The 17879-nt window shown below is 37.3% G+C and overlaps 1 protein-coding gene across 1 annotated transcript; it reads left to right on the top strand.

The window, feature by feature from the left end:
* Positions 1–2013: 2013 nt before the first annotated feature.
* On the top strand, positions 2014–2952 carry LOC131640389 (uncharacterized). Its single transcript, XM_058910787.1, has one exon. The coding sequence runs from the start codon at positions 2014–2016 to the stop codon at positions 2950–2952; it is 939 nt and encodes a 312-aa protein (XP_058766770.1).
* The last annotated feature ends 14927 nt before the right edge of the window (positions 2953–17879 follow it).

Raw genomic sequence — 17879 nt, 5'->3', positions numbered from 1 at the left:
ATTCTTAAGAAGAGTATTCTTGAGGAAGGACATCGAAGTGGTCTAAGTATTCATCCCGATGCAACGAAAAATGTATCAGGACTTAGGAGAGTATTCTTGAGGAAGGACATCGAAGTGGTCTAAGTATTCATCCCAGTGCAACGAAAAATGTATCAGGACTTGAAAAAAAAATTGGTGGTCCGATATGAAGAAGGAAATTGTTGAGTTTGTCTATGCTTATTTGACTTGTCATAAGACGAAGATTGAACACCAGAATCCTTTATGTTTGATGCAACCGTTAAATATTCCGGAGTGGAAATGGGAAAGCAATTTCATGGATTTTGTGTTAGTTTTTCCAAAAACTTCTAAGGGTAATGATCCGATTTGGGTAATAATGGATAGATTAACTAAATTGGCTCACTTTTTACCGATGAGGATTAATCATTCCTTGTGGAGGTTAGCGGAGATGTATATCGAAGAGATTGTGAGGTTATATGGTATACCTTTGAGTATTGTTTCGGATAGATATTAGAGGTTTACATCAAGGTTTTGGAAAAGTTTGTAGAAGGCTTTGGGTACTAAGTTGAGAATGAGTATGCTTATCATCTGCAGAAGGAAGGTTAAAAAAAGAGGACTATCCTATCTTTGGAGGATTTGCTGAGGGCTTGTGTGTTAGAACAAGTAGGTGCTTAGGATAGCCACTTTCCATTGATTGAGTTCACTTACAACAACAATTTCCATGATAGTATTGGAATGAAACCGTACGAGTCATTGTATGGTAGAAGGTGTAGGACTCTATTGTGTTGGTATGAGTCAAGAGAGAATGTTGTACTCAAATCTGAAATTGTGCAGAAGACGATCGAAAAGATCAAGATAATTCAAGGGAAGATGAAAGCTTCATAGAGTCGTCGGAAAAGTTATCATGATAAAAGGAGAAAAGCATTTGAGTTTCAATAGGGAGATCATTTGTGCTTGAGAGTTACTCTGGTAACTGGTGTTGGTAGAGCTCGGAAGTCGCATAAGCTCATGCTGCATTTTGTTGGTCCGTACCAGATTACGCAGAGGATAGGTGAAGTGGACTATCTGATTGCATTACCATTGTCGCTTGCTAATCTACATGATGTGTTTCATGTGTCTCAATTGAGGAGATACAATATGGATCCTTCTCATGTGATCCAAGTGGATGATATGCATGTGAGAGATAACCTGACAGTTGAAGCATCAACCATACGGATAGAGGGCTAGGAATTGAAGCATTTACGAAGTAAAGAGATTTCTTTGTTGAAGGTAATGTGGAGAGGATCAGCTAGCTGGAGTGTGACTTGAGAGCGTGAGGATCAGATGAGGGGGTCATATTTGACTCTGTTTTCATATGGTAATTTTTTGGAACGAAAATTCTCTAAGTGGGAGAGACTTGTAACACCCCAAATTTAAAATTATGATGCTTGTGTGTTTATTTATGAACATTAGTGATTTATTGTATTTATTCGTGAAATATTTATGATTTATTGTGGTGATTGGAATATTGGTGGGAATATAAGTTCATAAATTATAATTATTTAGAATAATTAAATAATAGTTTTATGTGATTTAATGATGAAATATCAAGGAAAATAAAATAATTAGAAGTGTATACATTTAAAGGGAATTAAGGTTATTGCTTATGGATAAGTGAGGGCATATGAGGAAAAGCATAATAAGGGTATAGTGATACTAGATAAAAAGAGGAAAATAGGGAAAAGTGAATTGAGAAAATTTCATAATCAAAACTGTTCCATTGCTCTGCTAGGGTTTGATGCCGAAAGCAAAAAGGGGCGTTGGCCGGCCAAAGGCGGCGGCGCAGCCGGTAGCGGTGGAACACACTGTAGTCACACAAACGCGAGTAGAGACTGTGATACCGGGAACACCTTCTCCTGACCCTAAGAACCAACTGGGGGGGATCGGTCCGCAACACCACATGGGACGGCGGAGCCTCCTCCTCCACTGAAACCATGGGTTGAAGTCATACAAGGTAACAGAGATTTGTCGAGGGGTATGGCGGTGGACTTTATTGCCCCAAATGTGATTAATGGAGACATAGAGATTAGTATTGAAGATACGGATGTGGCACAGGAATTGGAGTATTGGGAAAATGCTATGATTCTCTTTGCTCTGGGAGGTAATCTTACGATGAATGCTGTGAAGAAATTCATGGAAAGCTCATGGAATTTTATTGCCTTACCGAGTCTATACTACAATGAAGCCGGCTACTTTATTGTGCGATTTAGGAGCTATGAGGATATGGAGAAAGTTACGGCTCAGGGACCTTATTTCATCTTTGGCAGGCCTGTTTTCCTGAAATCGTGGTCACCGGATTTTGAGATTATGGAGGATGTGCTACGTGTGCTACCCATTTGGATCACTTTCCCTAATCTTCCGCTTCATCTTTGGGGGAAGATTAGTATCTCGAAGATCTCTAGTGCTATTGGAAAGCCCATCACCACAGATGAATGCACGGCAAAAAAGTTGAGGATTTCTTATGCTCGGGTGCTAGTTGAGGTGGATATAACGCAAAAGCCCAGGGATACCATTTGCATCAAGGATCATGTGGGGAAGAAAATTGAGCAGAAAGTTGAATATGAATGGAGGCCTCGCTATTGTCACTCATGTTTGAAAGTTGGCCATGACTGCTCACAACAGAAGGCTCCTATAAAACAGGTTCCCAAAGTGTGGAAAATGAAAGATAAAGCTGAAGACCCTAAGCAAGGAGAGAGTGTGGAGACACATAACTTCATTGCTAGCCCTAGCAATACAGCAGTAGAAGTACCTGATGAACAGAAGGATGCATCGAATGAGGACAATTGGACAGTGGTTACCAAGAAAGGTAAAACACCCATGGCCACACCTAGGAATGATCCTGTGATATTCACAAACCCTTTTACCCACCTTAGGATTGGAGATGGTCCTATAGGAGGGCAAAATCCTGATAAATGATTTGCACTTGGAATGTGAGGGGTATTAATAAAGAGGCTAGGCATCGTGAGGTTAACTCCTACCTCAATAAATTCAATGTTCCAGTGGTAGCCTTGTTGGAGACTCGTGTCAAAAAGCAGAATGCTGATAGAATAAGAAAGAAGTTTGGTAATAAATGGGAATTTGCAGACAACTATGACTACCATGAAAATGGTAGAATTTGGGTGATGTGGAGCTCCCAGGATATTAACCTACATATAGTGCAAATGGATGAGCAACATATACATGCTGAGGTTTGTGATTTGAACCATAATCTTCTCTATTGTCTTACTGTTGTGTATGCCTTTAATCAATTGGAGAAGAGGAAGCTTCTTTGGCATGTTATGGCAACTATAGGAGGTTCTATGGTTCACCCCTGGATTGCTATGGGAGATTACAACAATGTAATCACTAACAAGGACAGGGTTGGAGGTAACAGTGTTACTGAGAGGGAATATAGAGACTTGACCCATATGATGCATACCAGTGGCCTATTGGAAGCTAGTACTAAGGGAGGACATTTTACCTGGTCAAATAATCAAACAGATGTCATATACTCTAGGATTGATCATATGCTAGGTAATGTGGCTTGGTTTCAAAAGTACCCTGAGGCCATTGTGGAGGTTTTGGCTCCTAGTATCTCTGACCATGCTCCCATCAGGGTCAGGACTGAACAGCAAACATCTCCTAAGGGGTATATGTTTAAATTCCTCAATTGCATCACACATGACCCTGCTTACACACAGGTTGTCCAAGAGAGTTGGAGAAATAATGTTCCTGGTACAGCTATGCATAGATTGTGGAGTAAGTTAAGAAGATTGCAGCCAGCTCTCAAACCTCTTATTAAGAAGAATACTGATATTCAGAAACAGATTCATCAGGCAAGGCAAGAGTTGCTGAAGGCTCAAGAACAACTTACTAGTGCTTTGTTTGATTTGCAGATTAGAGAGAGAGTCAAGACCTGGCAGGACAAAATTACTCAGTTGCACCATCAGGAGGAACAAATCCTTATGCAGAAATCTAAAGTAACTTGGCTCCAGCTTGGGGATGCTAACAATGCATATTTCCATGCATTAGTGAAGGAGAAAAATAGACAAAAGGGCCTGCATGTTCTTACAGCTTTGGATGGAAGCAGGTTATCTACAGGTGAACAAATTGAAGAGGAGATCCTTGGGTTTTACACAAACCTGGTAGGCACAAAAGTTCCAGAACTCAAGGGTATAGACATTCCTGCCATCAGAAAGGGTAAGCTGCTGACCAGAGAGAATGCTCAACTGCTAATCAAACCTGTCCTTGAGGAGGAAATCTGGAAAGCTGTTCAGAGTTTGGGAGACACAAAGGCACCAGGTATTGATGGTTTCACAGCTCATTTTTTTAAGAAATCTTGGAAGATTGTTAGAGTGGATGTAATAGAGGCTGTGCAGGAGTTTTTTAGAAATAGCAAGATGCATAAGGCAGTTAATTGCTCTCTTATTACCCTTATACCTAAATCTTCAGAAGCCAAGACTGTGAAAGATATGAGGCCCATATCCTGTTGTACTACAATTTACAAAGTCATCTCAAAAATTCTCACTGCTAGATTGGGGAGGGTTATTGACACTGTGGTTGATGATAGCCAATCAGCATTCATCCCTGGCAAGGTTATTCATGACAACATCATGCTGGCACAGGAATTGGTTAGAGGATACAATAGGAAAAACTTGTCTCCTAGGTGTATGATCCAGATGGACATCCAGAAAGCATATGACACTGTGGACTGGGATGCTTTACACCATATCATACTTGAACTTGGCTTTCCCCATGTTTTTGTTAATTGGATCATGGCATGTGTCAGAGGTGTTTCTTACAGGTTCTCAATCAATGGTAGCCAGTTTAGAATATTGCAAGCACAAAGGGGCCTGAGACAAGGAGACCCCATATCTCCTCTTCTCTTTGTCCTTGTGATGGAGTACCTTCATAGAATTCTTCAAACCTTAGCTTTGAACCCTGCATTCAAATTTCACCCTAACTGTGATAAATTGAAAATAACAAATCTTTGCTTTGCAGATGATCTGCTATTGTTTGTGAAGGGAGATCTCAAATCTGTGCAGCTACTTATGAACAAATTCAGGGAATTTTCTGCTGCCACAGGTTTACTTGCCAGCCCAGCCAAAAGCAAAGTATACTTTGGGGGAGGCAGCTTAGAGGAACAAAAGTGTATTCAGGAGGAAACTGGTTTTGTGGTGGGGCACATGCCTTTTAAATATTTGGGTGTACCACTCGATAGCAAGAAACTGACCATCAATAGATGCTAACCTTTGATTGATAAGATGGTGACTAGACTCAATCATTGGAGTACAAGACTCCTTTCATATGCAGGCAGGCTCCAACTTATTAGGAGTGTTATGTTTGCAATTTCTAATTTCTGGATGCAGATATTTCCTCTCCCCAAGAAGGTTATTCACCACATTGAGAGCCTATGTAGAAGCTTCTTGTGGACAGGCAAGGAGGCAATTTCGAGGAAGGCTCTAGTCTCTTGGGAGCATACATGCGATCACAGAGCTGCTGGAGGTATGAATCTAATTGACCTCCCTTTTTGGAACAAAGCTACCATGTGCAAAATGCTATGGAATATTTGTGAGAAGAAGGATGTATTATGGATTAGGTGGGTTCATCTGTTTTACATCAAGAATTGGGGAGTGGATACATATCAGCCTAACAGTAACTGCTCGTGGATCTTAAAGGCTATATTTAAACACAGGGATATGGTGATGCATTCTACTGTTTGGGCTGGATTCAAAAGTGCTGGTAAGTTTGAAACTCGAAAGATGTATGATTGGCTAAGGGGTGATAAACCTAAGGTGGCTTGGAGAGACCTCATGTTTGCAAACAAGGCTCGTCCACGGGCTCTGTTCACCCTTTGGTTGGCATGTCAAAACCGTCTCCCAACTAAGATGAGATTGCTTAGAATTGGGGTCAATACGGATGGAACCTGTGTGTTTTGTGAAGAACAAGAGGACTGTGAACACCTTTTCTTCCTATGTGCAAAAACTAGAAACGTGTGGAAGCAGGTACTTGGATGGATGCATATTATGAGGGAACCGGCTGGCTGGAAACAGGAACTGCTGTGGATTTGTGACCAGGTGCGAGGCAAGAGTAGTAAGGCTAGAGTACTCAAGATGGCAATCTCTGAAAGTATCTATCACATTTGGCAGCAAAGGAACAAGCTTATATTCCAAGAGGGTCATGTTGATGGGCTTTGTAGATATAGCATTATTGAGATAATTAAGGCTAGAGTTGAACATGATAGGAAACTCTAATTCTATTGTAATGGTTTATAACCTATAGGAGGGTGTGTTAATATTGTCTATTGGAATGCCTGGATCCTTGGATTGGCCCAACTTGTAACGTTTTTTGGAATGAATAAATTCTTTTCTTTGCTCCAAAAAAAAATAGGGAAAAGTGAGACCTTTCTCTTGGTACGTAAAAAGTTGAGAGAATGGAGAAAAAAACTAGAGCATAAAATAATCAAGGAGATATCCATTCGTAGATTTTGAAGGAGCAATTTCTAGAAGAATTATAAGTTAAGGGTGGGTAATGGTTCTCAATTATGATTGATATGAGGGAAAGGTAGATGTAGGTTTTTAATCCTTTTGATTGATAGTGATTGTTATGAATATCGATGCATATGTTGTGTTGTGAAATCTTTGATGTTGTTACTGCTGTAAATTGAATTGTTGATTTGTGTGATTCATGAACCATGATTGGATTTGACATGAATGGATGAATTGGTGATTGGTGATGATGGATTTGGTGTAACAGTTATGATGTGTTGTTAATCCATGATCCCATGACATGATAGATGGAACTAGGGTGTTATAACAATAAAATATTGAATTATTGTGATATAAATTCGTGGGATAAGTTTTTGGTATGCAAATTGGTGTTTAAATTATTAAAAACTGAGTTTTCATGCTAAAACAACAGTATGTGCCGACCTGAATGAGCTATGTGTCGACACGTAGCCTTTAGAAAAGTGATTTTTGGAAAATTTTAACGCGTGTGTTGTCACATAGAGGTTGTATGTGTCGACACATAGAAACATAAGCTACAGGCTTTAAAACGAGAGTACGTGTGTCGACCTGTAACATGTATGTGTCGACACATGCACCCAGAATTTGCCCAGAAACGTTATTTTTCCAGCACGGTTTTGATCATAACTTTTTAATCGTATGTTCAAATGACGAATCGTTTGATGCATTAGAAAGATAATACACAAATCTATATCATGATATAGAATGGTGAATTATATTAGTATTTTTTATTTGTATAAAATGTTTGTGAAGTTAATTGTTTATATGTTTTGTTATTGAGTTATTGCATTGTTGTGATAATGTTGTGTTATGATGACTTGTTATGATAATGAAGCTTGATGGTGTTGTTATGGTGCTGATGTTGATGATGTTTTCGCTGCATGTTGTAAATCAAGCATCCATGTTGTCGGAACTTCGGTTCTAATCATGATGTGGCCTCGTTCCTATGCTGGTGGTTCAAGTGCGAATAACTAACTTCTATGATGGGGAATTAGTGAAGCATTACCTGCAGTGGAAGTAACAATTTTTGTGATTTGATCCGGTTCAATAAGAATTAGATCCCATGGTTGGGATCATGTATCCATGGTGGTGTAATAGGAGACAACATGAACCAATATGTTTATGAATTGGTACCACATGCATTAAGTCAGTGTTGTTCCATAACATTCTATGTGGCATTGCATTATTTTGTTGATGCTAATTGATTTGCTGATACTTGCATTTGTTACGTGATTTATATGTGTGCTTTATGATGGAAGTTGTGCATGAATTACTGTGATGATTGGAGTGTGAGTATATGATGTATTTGATGTTGTTGACTTGTAATTTATAATTGTTGTAAATCTATTATTTCATATATCTTTTATAATTGATTACGATTACTCACCTCTTATGTTTGAATGTTACCTTTACATGGGTAACGTGCATATACTCGTGAGTAGCTAACGTTGAAGTAATTGAAAGCTAGTTGCGAAGACATTTCCTTTTATTGTTGTTTTATTTAGTGGTTTCTGCTCTGATCACGTAACATCGGGTTAGGTTGAGGTTTGACTTGCCTAACTATGATGATGTTTATTTTTGGAGACAATTTGTTGAACTATGTTTATTTCGTTTCGAGTTATAAGTTCGTGGACTCAAAGTGAGTTGTATAAACATCCTTGAATGTGTATGTTTTAAAGGTTGAATATTACTTTTGTGTAACTCATGTTATGGAGCAGGATATTTATGTTGTTTTTATGAAATCTGACACCCTTATGTGGCTTGTTTTAATTAATTTTCTCGTAAATTATATGTGGGGTTAGAAGGGTGCTACACTTGAAACAATAAAAATAAGACCTTTTTTTAGGCATCCACAAAATGAATAGAATGCTTGAATAAATGTCTTCCCGATAAAAGAAGGATCCAAAACACAAAAAAAATTGTCTAAGATGGCAGGGCGGCCTAACTCTTTGATTTTCCATCAATGAGATGAATGGTCTCCCAAAGAAACCTACATTTTATTCAAGGCTAGAGCCTAGATCAAGGGAAGACAAAGGACATCCCATGGTCGGGAGCATTCTCAATGTAGAAATACACATCAATAAGCAAAACATCACAAAAAGAACGAATAAGGATACGATTATTGTTAACCAACAAAAAAACCAAATATAAATATCACGAGTCAAAATAAAGATAAAGAAATAAGGAGCACATGCTAGAAAAATCAACATTTACAAAACCATGTTGTTGACTACTATTATACAAGATTCCACACCTGCCAGCTCCAAACTTAAGTCGAGACTCAATGCTCGAACTTAGATAAAGTCATTTTTAAACACTTTATATTCATAACATAACAAACTAAGTTAGAGATTTTCATATGTCAACTCAGAAATCTTTCAAACATTCTAAAGATGGGGTTTTTGATGTAGCCTTTTCAATCCAGCATTTTCTGTATTTAGTTAAATAACCTTTCTTTTGACTCTCATTAGTTCACAACTTCTGCATTGAGAAAATAACCTTCTTCACAAAATTTATCAACAAGATTTCCACCACTTTGCACTGCTTAGAACATATAGTTTCCACAACCTCATACTTGCTCCTTTCTTCATCAATAAATTAAACTTGATCCCCCAAATATATTTCTGATGTATTATGGTTCTCTACACCCATGTCCGGGTCTTAACAAGACCATTTCAATTATGCTTCCTGGCGTCTCAACTTCTTCTAAACCTCGCTTAATATAGTTGGTGCCTACATAACTTTTTCTGTATAATTATGCACTTCTAGATTATATTGTACTAGATCCCTAGATAACTACTCATCCCTTATTGATTGAGTTGCATCCTAAGTCCGAGAGTAACAAGTCAACGCTATTAGTAGATACATGAGTGAAATACATTTTGCAAGTGTAGATTGAAAATCCAAGGTTCATAATTGAACCTCCCAATTGACGTCAACTTCAGGAACCTGGGCCGAAGAGTTTGAGGGTATGAGGACCCGAAGGTGAAAACCTAAGACTTTCTCATCATAAAAAATCCTCATGTTAATTCGTTCTTTCATAGAAAAATAATACATCGACCTTCAAATTCTTAAAAGACATAGAAAACTTTCCACCATCATTGCCATCAATGATGCTGCCCTATTGGAATTAGGGCTAGAAGAAATAGGCCTAACTATCTACAGACCTCAACTCAAAGAACTGATTGTCTATTCCATAATTTTCTTCAATATGTTCTAACCTACCATATCAATTGTGAAACAACAAATAAACACAATAATGAAACACATAAATCATAGTACAAAATAAAGTAATTATCATAAGACACCAGACATGGAAATGGATTCATCCTTTGCAGAAGATAAAAGTGAAATAGAGTTTAAATGACAAAGTGGTGCATGTTTATTCAAAGACATTGTGTAATTTCTATTTCTCCTAATAGACTACGGGTTTCCACCTTTCACATTTTTCAAGTACGAGATGGAGATCCCTTACCCTCACATTAAAATGATCATCACACAATCATTGATTGATGCATTTTCTACACCACGTATCAATAATGCATATCACCTCTTGTGAAGCCTTAGTGAATGGACAAATCAATACAAACCACCAACGAAATTTAGATGGTGGATGCGGTTGAAGTTTGAATATAAAAAAAAATGAAACACACATAACCAGGCCTTAAGTGTTTCCATAAACTTTCCAATGGATGTGAAACATGGTACAAAAAACTTAGGCACGACCTTAAGATATAACACAAATATTGAAAAACCATAATGTGAGCCCAAGATGGAGTAAAATTCTATGAAGTAACAAATATCAGACTCGGAAAATAAATGACGCTCAAAATTAGTTAAGGGAAGATGAAGCTCATACTTACTGAAAGACACGTCATACATATGAAACTAGAAGTTAGGATACCATCTGTAACACCCTTCTAAACCCCGCAGCAATTTAAAAATAATTCAGAGTAACATGAAACAAGGGTGCCACAATTCATTCGAGAACAAATTATTGTATGTTGTCATACCCCAAAATTTGCCCATCATATTTCAAGATATTTTGGCTCATTTGATCTTCAGCTACTCAAGGCCAGACAAGAAATAGGCATGACTATCTGTCTCATAAGTAACGAGCCTACAACTAGGGTTTTGATCCCCTCAAGGTAAAATCAAGTCCTAATGCCTCAAGTTGTCTTCACACTTCCTCATATGCTTCAAAGTATCACCATGTCAAGTTTCAAGCCTCATGGCTCAGGATTTCTCTGACAATTGCTCAAAAAGTCAACAGTCGACCAGTTTGACCTAAAAGTCAACTATGGTCAAATTACAGTCAAAACTCCTGATTTTTGGTCAACATCAACATTTTGAAGTCAAATTCGTCATTTGATCAATAATTGATCATGATTCATCGAGGAAAGCTTCAAAATCACTAAATGTCCAAGTTTCTAAATTAGGGTTTTTGGACTAAAAGTCAACCCAACTTTGACCAGCCATAACTTTCACATGGAACATCAGAAATTTCCCAACCAAATCCTATTTTGAAGGAAGTTTAATTCTATACAAGTTTTCCTCGCTAAAGCCAAGGCCAAAAATGCTTCATTTGGGATATATGAGCCAAAACATTACAGGTCCTTCTAGAAGCTCGCAAAAAGCAGCTTTTCGTCAGGAGCCATATTTTCAAGATAAAATCCTCAAATGCAAAAAAAGCTTTGAAAGTGGATTGTAGAGGACATTTTGAGCTTTCTAAAAAGTCCTATAACACCTTCATAGGGTAAAAATTGAGTGAGTTATGACCCGCAGAAGTTGGGAAAATTTGAGGAAATGCATGAAAACCTAAGTGAGGAATTTTGTATTTTTAAGTATTGGGCCTAGGGTTTTGGATGTTCCACGTGATAATAAGCTTATTAAAGGCCCGAAGATTATTTGATAAATATTTTATGATTTTATTAAATTTATTTTTGGATTTATTCATTTAAATTCAACTTAAATCAAATAAAATCAAAATAAAATAAAATCAAATAATACAAAAGGTGTCATTCATTGAATCTAGACCTAATTCACTTAACAAGGGCCAAGAGCACGTTAAAAAATGTTGTGAAAATAGATTGAGATTTGATTTAGAAATTCTTCATGCAATTTTTATAATCAAATCTTTTTAATCAAATCCAATCCTTTTTCTCCAAAAAACTTCAACCCTAATCCATCCATATATATAATTCATAAGGCTCATCCTCTCGGAGACGATTTACACAGCCTCAAGAACTCTAAAAAATCACTCAAAGTTCCTAAAAGAAATCGCAAGCCAAAGAGAAGGTTGCAACCCCTCTCAAGTCTGAACAACCCTTCAAATCGTCTCTCAAGGTAGTATAGAACACGAGTATGCCATTATTAAGGTCCCATGACATGTAAAACTCTTGCATCTTATTCATACTATTCATGCCATTCTTGAATTTCAATTTGCTATGTTTTAACGTATTAACTTTAAATCTAATGATTTGTATGTGTTCCTGGTATTGTTTAGAACAGGATAAAACCGTTGGAACGAAGCTTTAATGTTATGAATCAAAGTCACCATGTTTAGGGAAAAAACACGTGATAGGTTCGTTATCCATGTCACGTGCCCTATTAGCCAAAAACGACTACACCAACGAACTCAGGGGACATTTTTACATAGATTTGGGCACTCATGTTGTGTAGTTAATGTCGTTTTGTAAAGATTTAAAATTGCAGGAGATTCGAAGGAAAAATCCACAGGAAATTCCGTGGAAGAATCCGCAGCAAAATCCGCAAGGCTGGAGGAAGGAGATGATGATGTGGACGCTGGCCCCTTGACTGTCTGCGTGTCTACGCACTATTCGCCAGTCAACCAGAGTTGATTCTCTCTCCATCTTTAATTGGCAGCGCGTGAACACCCTGGGCCCACGGTTGAATAGCGTTGAAATTCAAAAGGAAACGCTAACAAACATATATTGATTTGTTTGTGATCCTATAACAAATGAGTATCGTAGCATAGCTGGCAGGACGCGTTGCTGGTAACCTAGGGGACTGAGTTTGATTCCCAGCGTCCCCCATCTTTTTTTCACTCTTTTTCTTTTCTATTTCCTTTAACTAGCTTTCATGATTTTCCATTTAATTAACCATTAACCATTTAATTAATCACCAATAATTAATTAGGATTAGATAATGAATAATTAGTAATTATAATTAGGGGTAGTTTTTTTTAATCGATTAATTTGACTTAAGCATTTAATTAATTGGATAATTATTTAATTAAGTTTTGTTAACTAGAATTAGGTTTAGTTAATTAATTTGTACATAAATTAGGTTAATTAATTTAAACAATTAGGTTAAGCTAATTAGGGTTATAATTAACTTCAAACTCAAATTCTTTTTTTTACCGATCCTGATTAATTGTTTTTGCGCTTATTTTTGTAACTGTTTACTAGTTTTAACTTAATTTCCCGCGCGTTTCTTTTTCTCGATTATTATGTAACTGCTCACAAGTTGTAATAGTTTAATTTAGGGCTTTAATTTCCACACTCCCGACTTTATTGTAACCCGCTCCCTGAAGCCATGTAATAGCTAGGACCATTTACTTTTCTACTCTTTATTTTCTGCAATATTTATCTGCGTGTGTTAGTAAATTAGGGGGTGAAAAGAAATTAACCTCGATTTAGATCACTAACTAAAAAGATAAAATATTCCGAAACAACACACGTGATTGCTGCACACACTCACCCTTAGGATACGCCCCTCTTGGTTGCCTTCGATTACATGGTCGTGTCCCTCGAATATAGAGGTACCCATTAGCAAACGTCCCGAAGATTAAAAATCATCAAAAAGATCATGGTACCTCGATGACCCTCGATGTTGCCTATGAAAACATGATCTTGTCCCTCGAATGGTTGCCTAAACGAAAGATGATTGTCCCTTCGATAATGCTAAAGGTACCTCTATCCTGTTGCCTTCAAACGACCTTCGATGACCCTTCGATGTCCCGAACATGTCCAATAGATGGGATTACCTACCTACAAATGGTATGGTTAGCCCTATCCCTCCAAAAAGCATAAAAGTATAGGAGAGACTAAGTGTAGGGTAAATAGCCTTAGTTTGCTTGCTAAAAATATTTCTCTCACCACTTACCCTTTTTTTCAAATCAAATTTCAAACGCTTCGCATACATCCTTGAGGACTGATACAAGGATCATTGCGAAGTCTCGATGCTTCTTTTCAAACACACACACACACACTTTGACTTTCAAACAAAACTAACGAGCTAAGCAAACTAAGAGCCCGTATAACTACGGATGAAAAGGGTGCTAACACCTTCCTTTTTCATAACCTACCCCCCGAACTCAAGTCTTTCTTAAAAAGGTTTTTCCTGTACTTTTATGCCTTTCCATAATTGGACAAAATAAAAGTCGGTGGCGTCTCTTGCTCACCGTAATATTTTGTTTGCGAAATAATAAAGTCAGTTCTCCCACCGAGTTAAATACGTCATTGTCATGCATCCACTAAGGAACAGTTTATCATATTCATAAACATCTCATGTTAACACAGCGGAAAATTCATCATACGGGCAAGCATAACATCATTGATACTATATCCCACAAATTAAACCGAAAACAATAAAATAGAGTTATCAATCGTGAACTCTAAACTAGTGTTCCTCAGTGTTACAATATCAAAGCATGACACCGACTCGAACTAATGGACTAGCCTATCAACTATCCTCACCAAAATCAAGCCGCTACTCCTCAATCTGAAAATGTCAACAGTAAGGGTGAGCCTCATTCACAATTAACAAATTTTATTAAATCATAAAAATAACACATCATAGTCACATTATTCACCCAATTTCATTATATTCAGATTGTCAGGAAGGTACTCATCAACACACAACAACAAACATAAATACATTACCAAAATACAACACCATAATTCATCCAAACAAGTCATAACAATCATGCATATGTAATGAACTGACAATATGCATGTGGTACCAATATCATCAATGGGATTAACCCATCCAACCGATCCAACATCATCAAGATACGGTCTTGCAAGCACAAATTCCACACAATGGGATATATGCCCTTCAGTGATCCAACACATCATCTGGATACAGTCCTCGCCAAAGATTTATGAATGAATGCACACATATAACATACTTATTACATCTTCGATCTGATGAACAACATTGTCTCATACTCTTACCATCATCATCATCATCAAAAAGCATGTATATGTATCAGCATCATTCAATACAAATCAATCATCATCATCATCATTAAGAACATACATGTATCCGCATCATTCTAAAACAAATTAATCATTATCATCATCATCGTCAATAAGGAACATACATGTATCCGCATCAATCCTCATCATCATCATCATCCATAAAGAACATACATGTATTCACATCATCCAAAACAAATCAATCATCATTATCTTCATCAATTAAGATCATACACGTATTCACATCATTCAAAACAAATCAATCATCATTATACAATTCTCAACAATCATCACATAATCATGTTTTCAAACACATCTTATATTGTCACATTTCGTCATATATGTCAACAATACATCATCCATCAAACTAACAAAATATTCACATCATACTCATATCCTCGCATAGAATGTCTCATAAGCTTCATCATACAATCAAACAAATCATCACACGACTCGTGTTTTAAACATATCATGTATCGTCATATCTCATCATATATGTCCACAACACATCATTCATCAAAACAAGCAGATCATGGTTTAAAAATAAATTCGAGCTAGTGCTCATTTCATAATTATAACACAAAGAATATTTCATAAGCTTCATCCAGCTGGAAACGGCACTTAAAACAGGCCAACGGTTCGAAAGTTATGCATCTTTAAACTTTTCAAAAATCACTAGCAGCACGCGGCGCCACACATTGTTCGCGACGCGCTGCCAGGAAATGACGCCTTCGCGGCGCCAACAAGGTTCGCGGGGCGAACTGGAAAATTTACGATGCCTTCGCGGCGCCAACAGGGTTCGCGGAGCGAACTGGCAAAATTCAGAATTTTATAGCATATGACAGCAGTACGGGATTCAACCCCAAATCCCCCAAACTCAACCAAATCAAGTCAAAAACACCAACCATCACGAACAGCAATAGAATACATGTTATAACACAAATGTAACACATATTATGGATCCTCTAACATCATAACATCATCAAATCATGCAATTTTATCAAATCATACAATTTTCATCAAATCATCCCAAAACCCCAACCTAACATATAACTCAATTGACACGAACAATGTATCTAATTCAGTCCTACCATCTATAACCCAATAATAGATGCTAATCGGAAGAGTCCCCCCTTACCTTAGTCAAATTTCTTGAAAGCCCTCTTCCTCTTTCCATGCTCTTTCACGTTCTCTGCTCTTCTCCTCTTTTGCTTCTCTTCTCCTTTTCTATTTTTCCCAATTTCCTTCTTTTTTCTTATTTCCTTGTTTTTATGAAAAAAGATAAAATATAACCTTAGTAAAAGGCCTACACTTAGCACCCCCTCTTTACTAACACCACACTTAGCCCAATAGCTCTATTTCTCAATTTAATCCAATTAAATCCAATAAAATGCCAAATAATCCAAATAATTAATTTAAATTCTAATTAAATTAATAAATGGAAAATATGGGGCGTTACACCATCCACATTTACGGTTTCTCGTGTATGGGAAGACAATGACCTAATTATTGGGTTTCCTAAAGAAATTTTTGGAATAAAATACTCGTTGATCATCCAAATCATAATGTATAGACGACGAGTCAAGGTAAACGGGGTTCACTTGAATTCTAAGATGGATAGTTCAATAGGAACAACAGGTCCACCTTGGGGATACTCGATAACTTCACCCATGGATATCTTCCCCGAAAAAAGTGTATCAAACATCTACATTGTCCCTTAGAACTCCACATTTCGTCACCTCCCTAAAATTAACTTTTTCCTTAAGTAGATCCTCCATAGAAACAGGGAACTCTAAGGAAAACTAAGGGGTGGAAAACATGCATGTATGGCCCGCTAAATCCTGTAAAAATTAGGGTGGGTGGGCATAATAGAGTAAGGCGGAGCAGGCTCGTGTACTCTACACCTTTTAAGCCTAAAGTGGAAAAAATCTATATGTGTCATGTTAATGCTCGTGCCCGTCAAACCCGCAAAAAATTGGGGTGGGTGGGATGAGAGGGCATAGTTGAGGATGCAGACCTAAATCATTGGTCCACTCTGCAAAAAATTGTGTGAAAAATGGACATGACTGCCGGACTATGCCCATTTTGCCACCGCTAGAAAAAACTAATGGGGAAAGAAAGCAATTGGGTGCATCACCACTGTTGTGAAAGGACAAGGGGGGACAAAATTACAAGATATACCTACACACGTACAAAACACATATCCTCAGAGCCTCGTAACTCAAAAAAAAAGTAGACCTATCAAAAATTTTACACTCACAAAGAATGCAACAACAACAAGAGAATGTGAGGTCTCTAGGATGGAGAAGTTTGAGTCAGCACACACTGAGGAGCAAAAGAAGGCGAAAAAATACTAATGAGTAATAATAGTTCCTATTTATAAAGAAATCGAGTAACAAAAATCAATCATAGAAATCCACATGGACGTGACAGAAATCATTACGCTAACATTTTCCAATGTCACAATTATTACACATAGATATATGGATAAGAAATATTAAATACACCCTAAACCAAAAATTCATAGGGACAGTTCTACGGAGACGCGTGGCAATCTAGAGAGATATCAAAAGTCATGAGTGAAACAACTAAAATAACCTTAACAGATTAAAATTTTTGGTAGTGTGTCTATACGATAGTCCAGCCACCTAGGTTACCAACCCAACATTCCTCCATCAATCAAAGTTACCAACCTACACGGTCTCTAGCAAGGCGTCACATGATCAAGTGTCACTCTAGGACAATTCCATCACAAGTTGTGCAATCCTAGAACCTTCCTGCAAATTACAACTAAAAAAATGACGTCTTTGGCCTGAAGTCACTGAGACAACGTTAGTATTTGGTGACTATTTGATGGAACCTTCCTAGATTGATGGAATTATCCTACACGATCCTCCGGCCACCTAATCACTTGAAATTCTAAACCTCACTGTAAAAGGTCAATCAAGGCGACACATAAAGGTAGATATTTTTTAACCTTAAAATATCTCTTACCTATGTCAATCACTAACTTGAATGTCAGAATATTTGCGAATACTCCCTACGCATGACCAGAACACCAAGACATCATCCACCTATCAGGGTTTACCATCAAATTCTATGCTCACTATCT

This window comes from Vicia villosa, unplaced genomic scaffold (genome assembly GCF_029867415.1).
Source record: "Vicia villosa cultivar HV-30 ecotype Madison, WI unplaced genomic scaffold, Vvil1.0 ctg.003089F_1_1, whole genome shotgun sequence".
Classification (NCBI taxonomy): Eukaryota; Viridiplantae; Streptophyta; class Magnoliopsida; order Fabales; family Fabaceae; genus Vicia; species Vicia villosa.
The sequence above is the reverse complement of the archived record's forward strand: the minus strand, read 5'-3'. Positions and strand labels throughout refer to the sequence as shown.

Excerpts from the sequence above, each read along its gene's own strand:
- LOC131640389 (XM_058910787.1), top strand. The coding sequence starts at position 2,014 with ATGGCGGTGGACTTTATTGCCCCAAATGTGATTAATGGAGACATAGAG.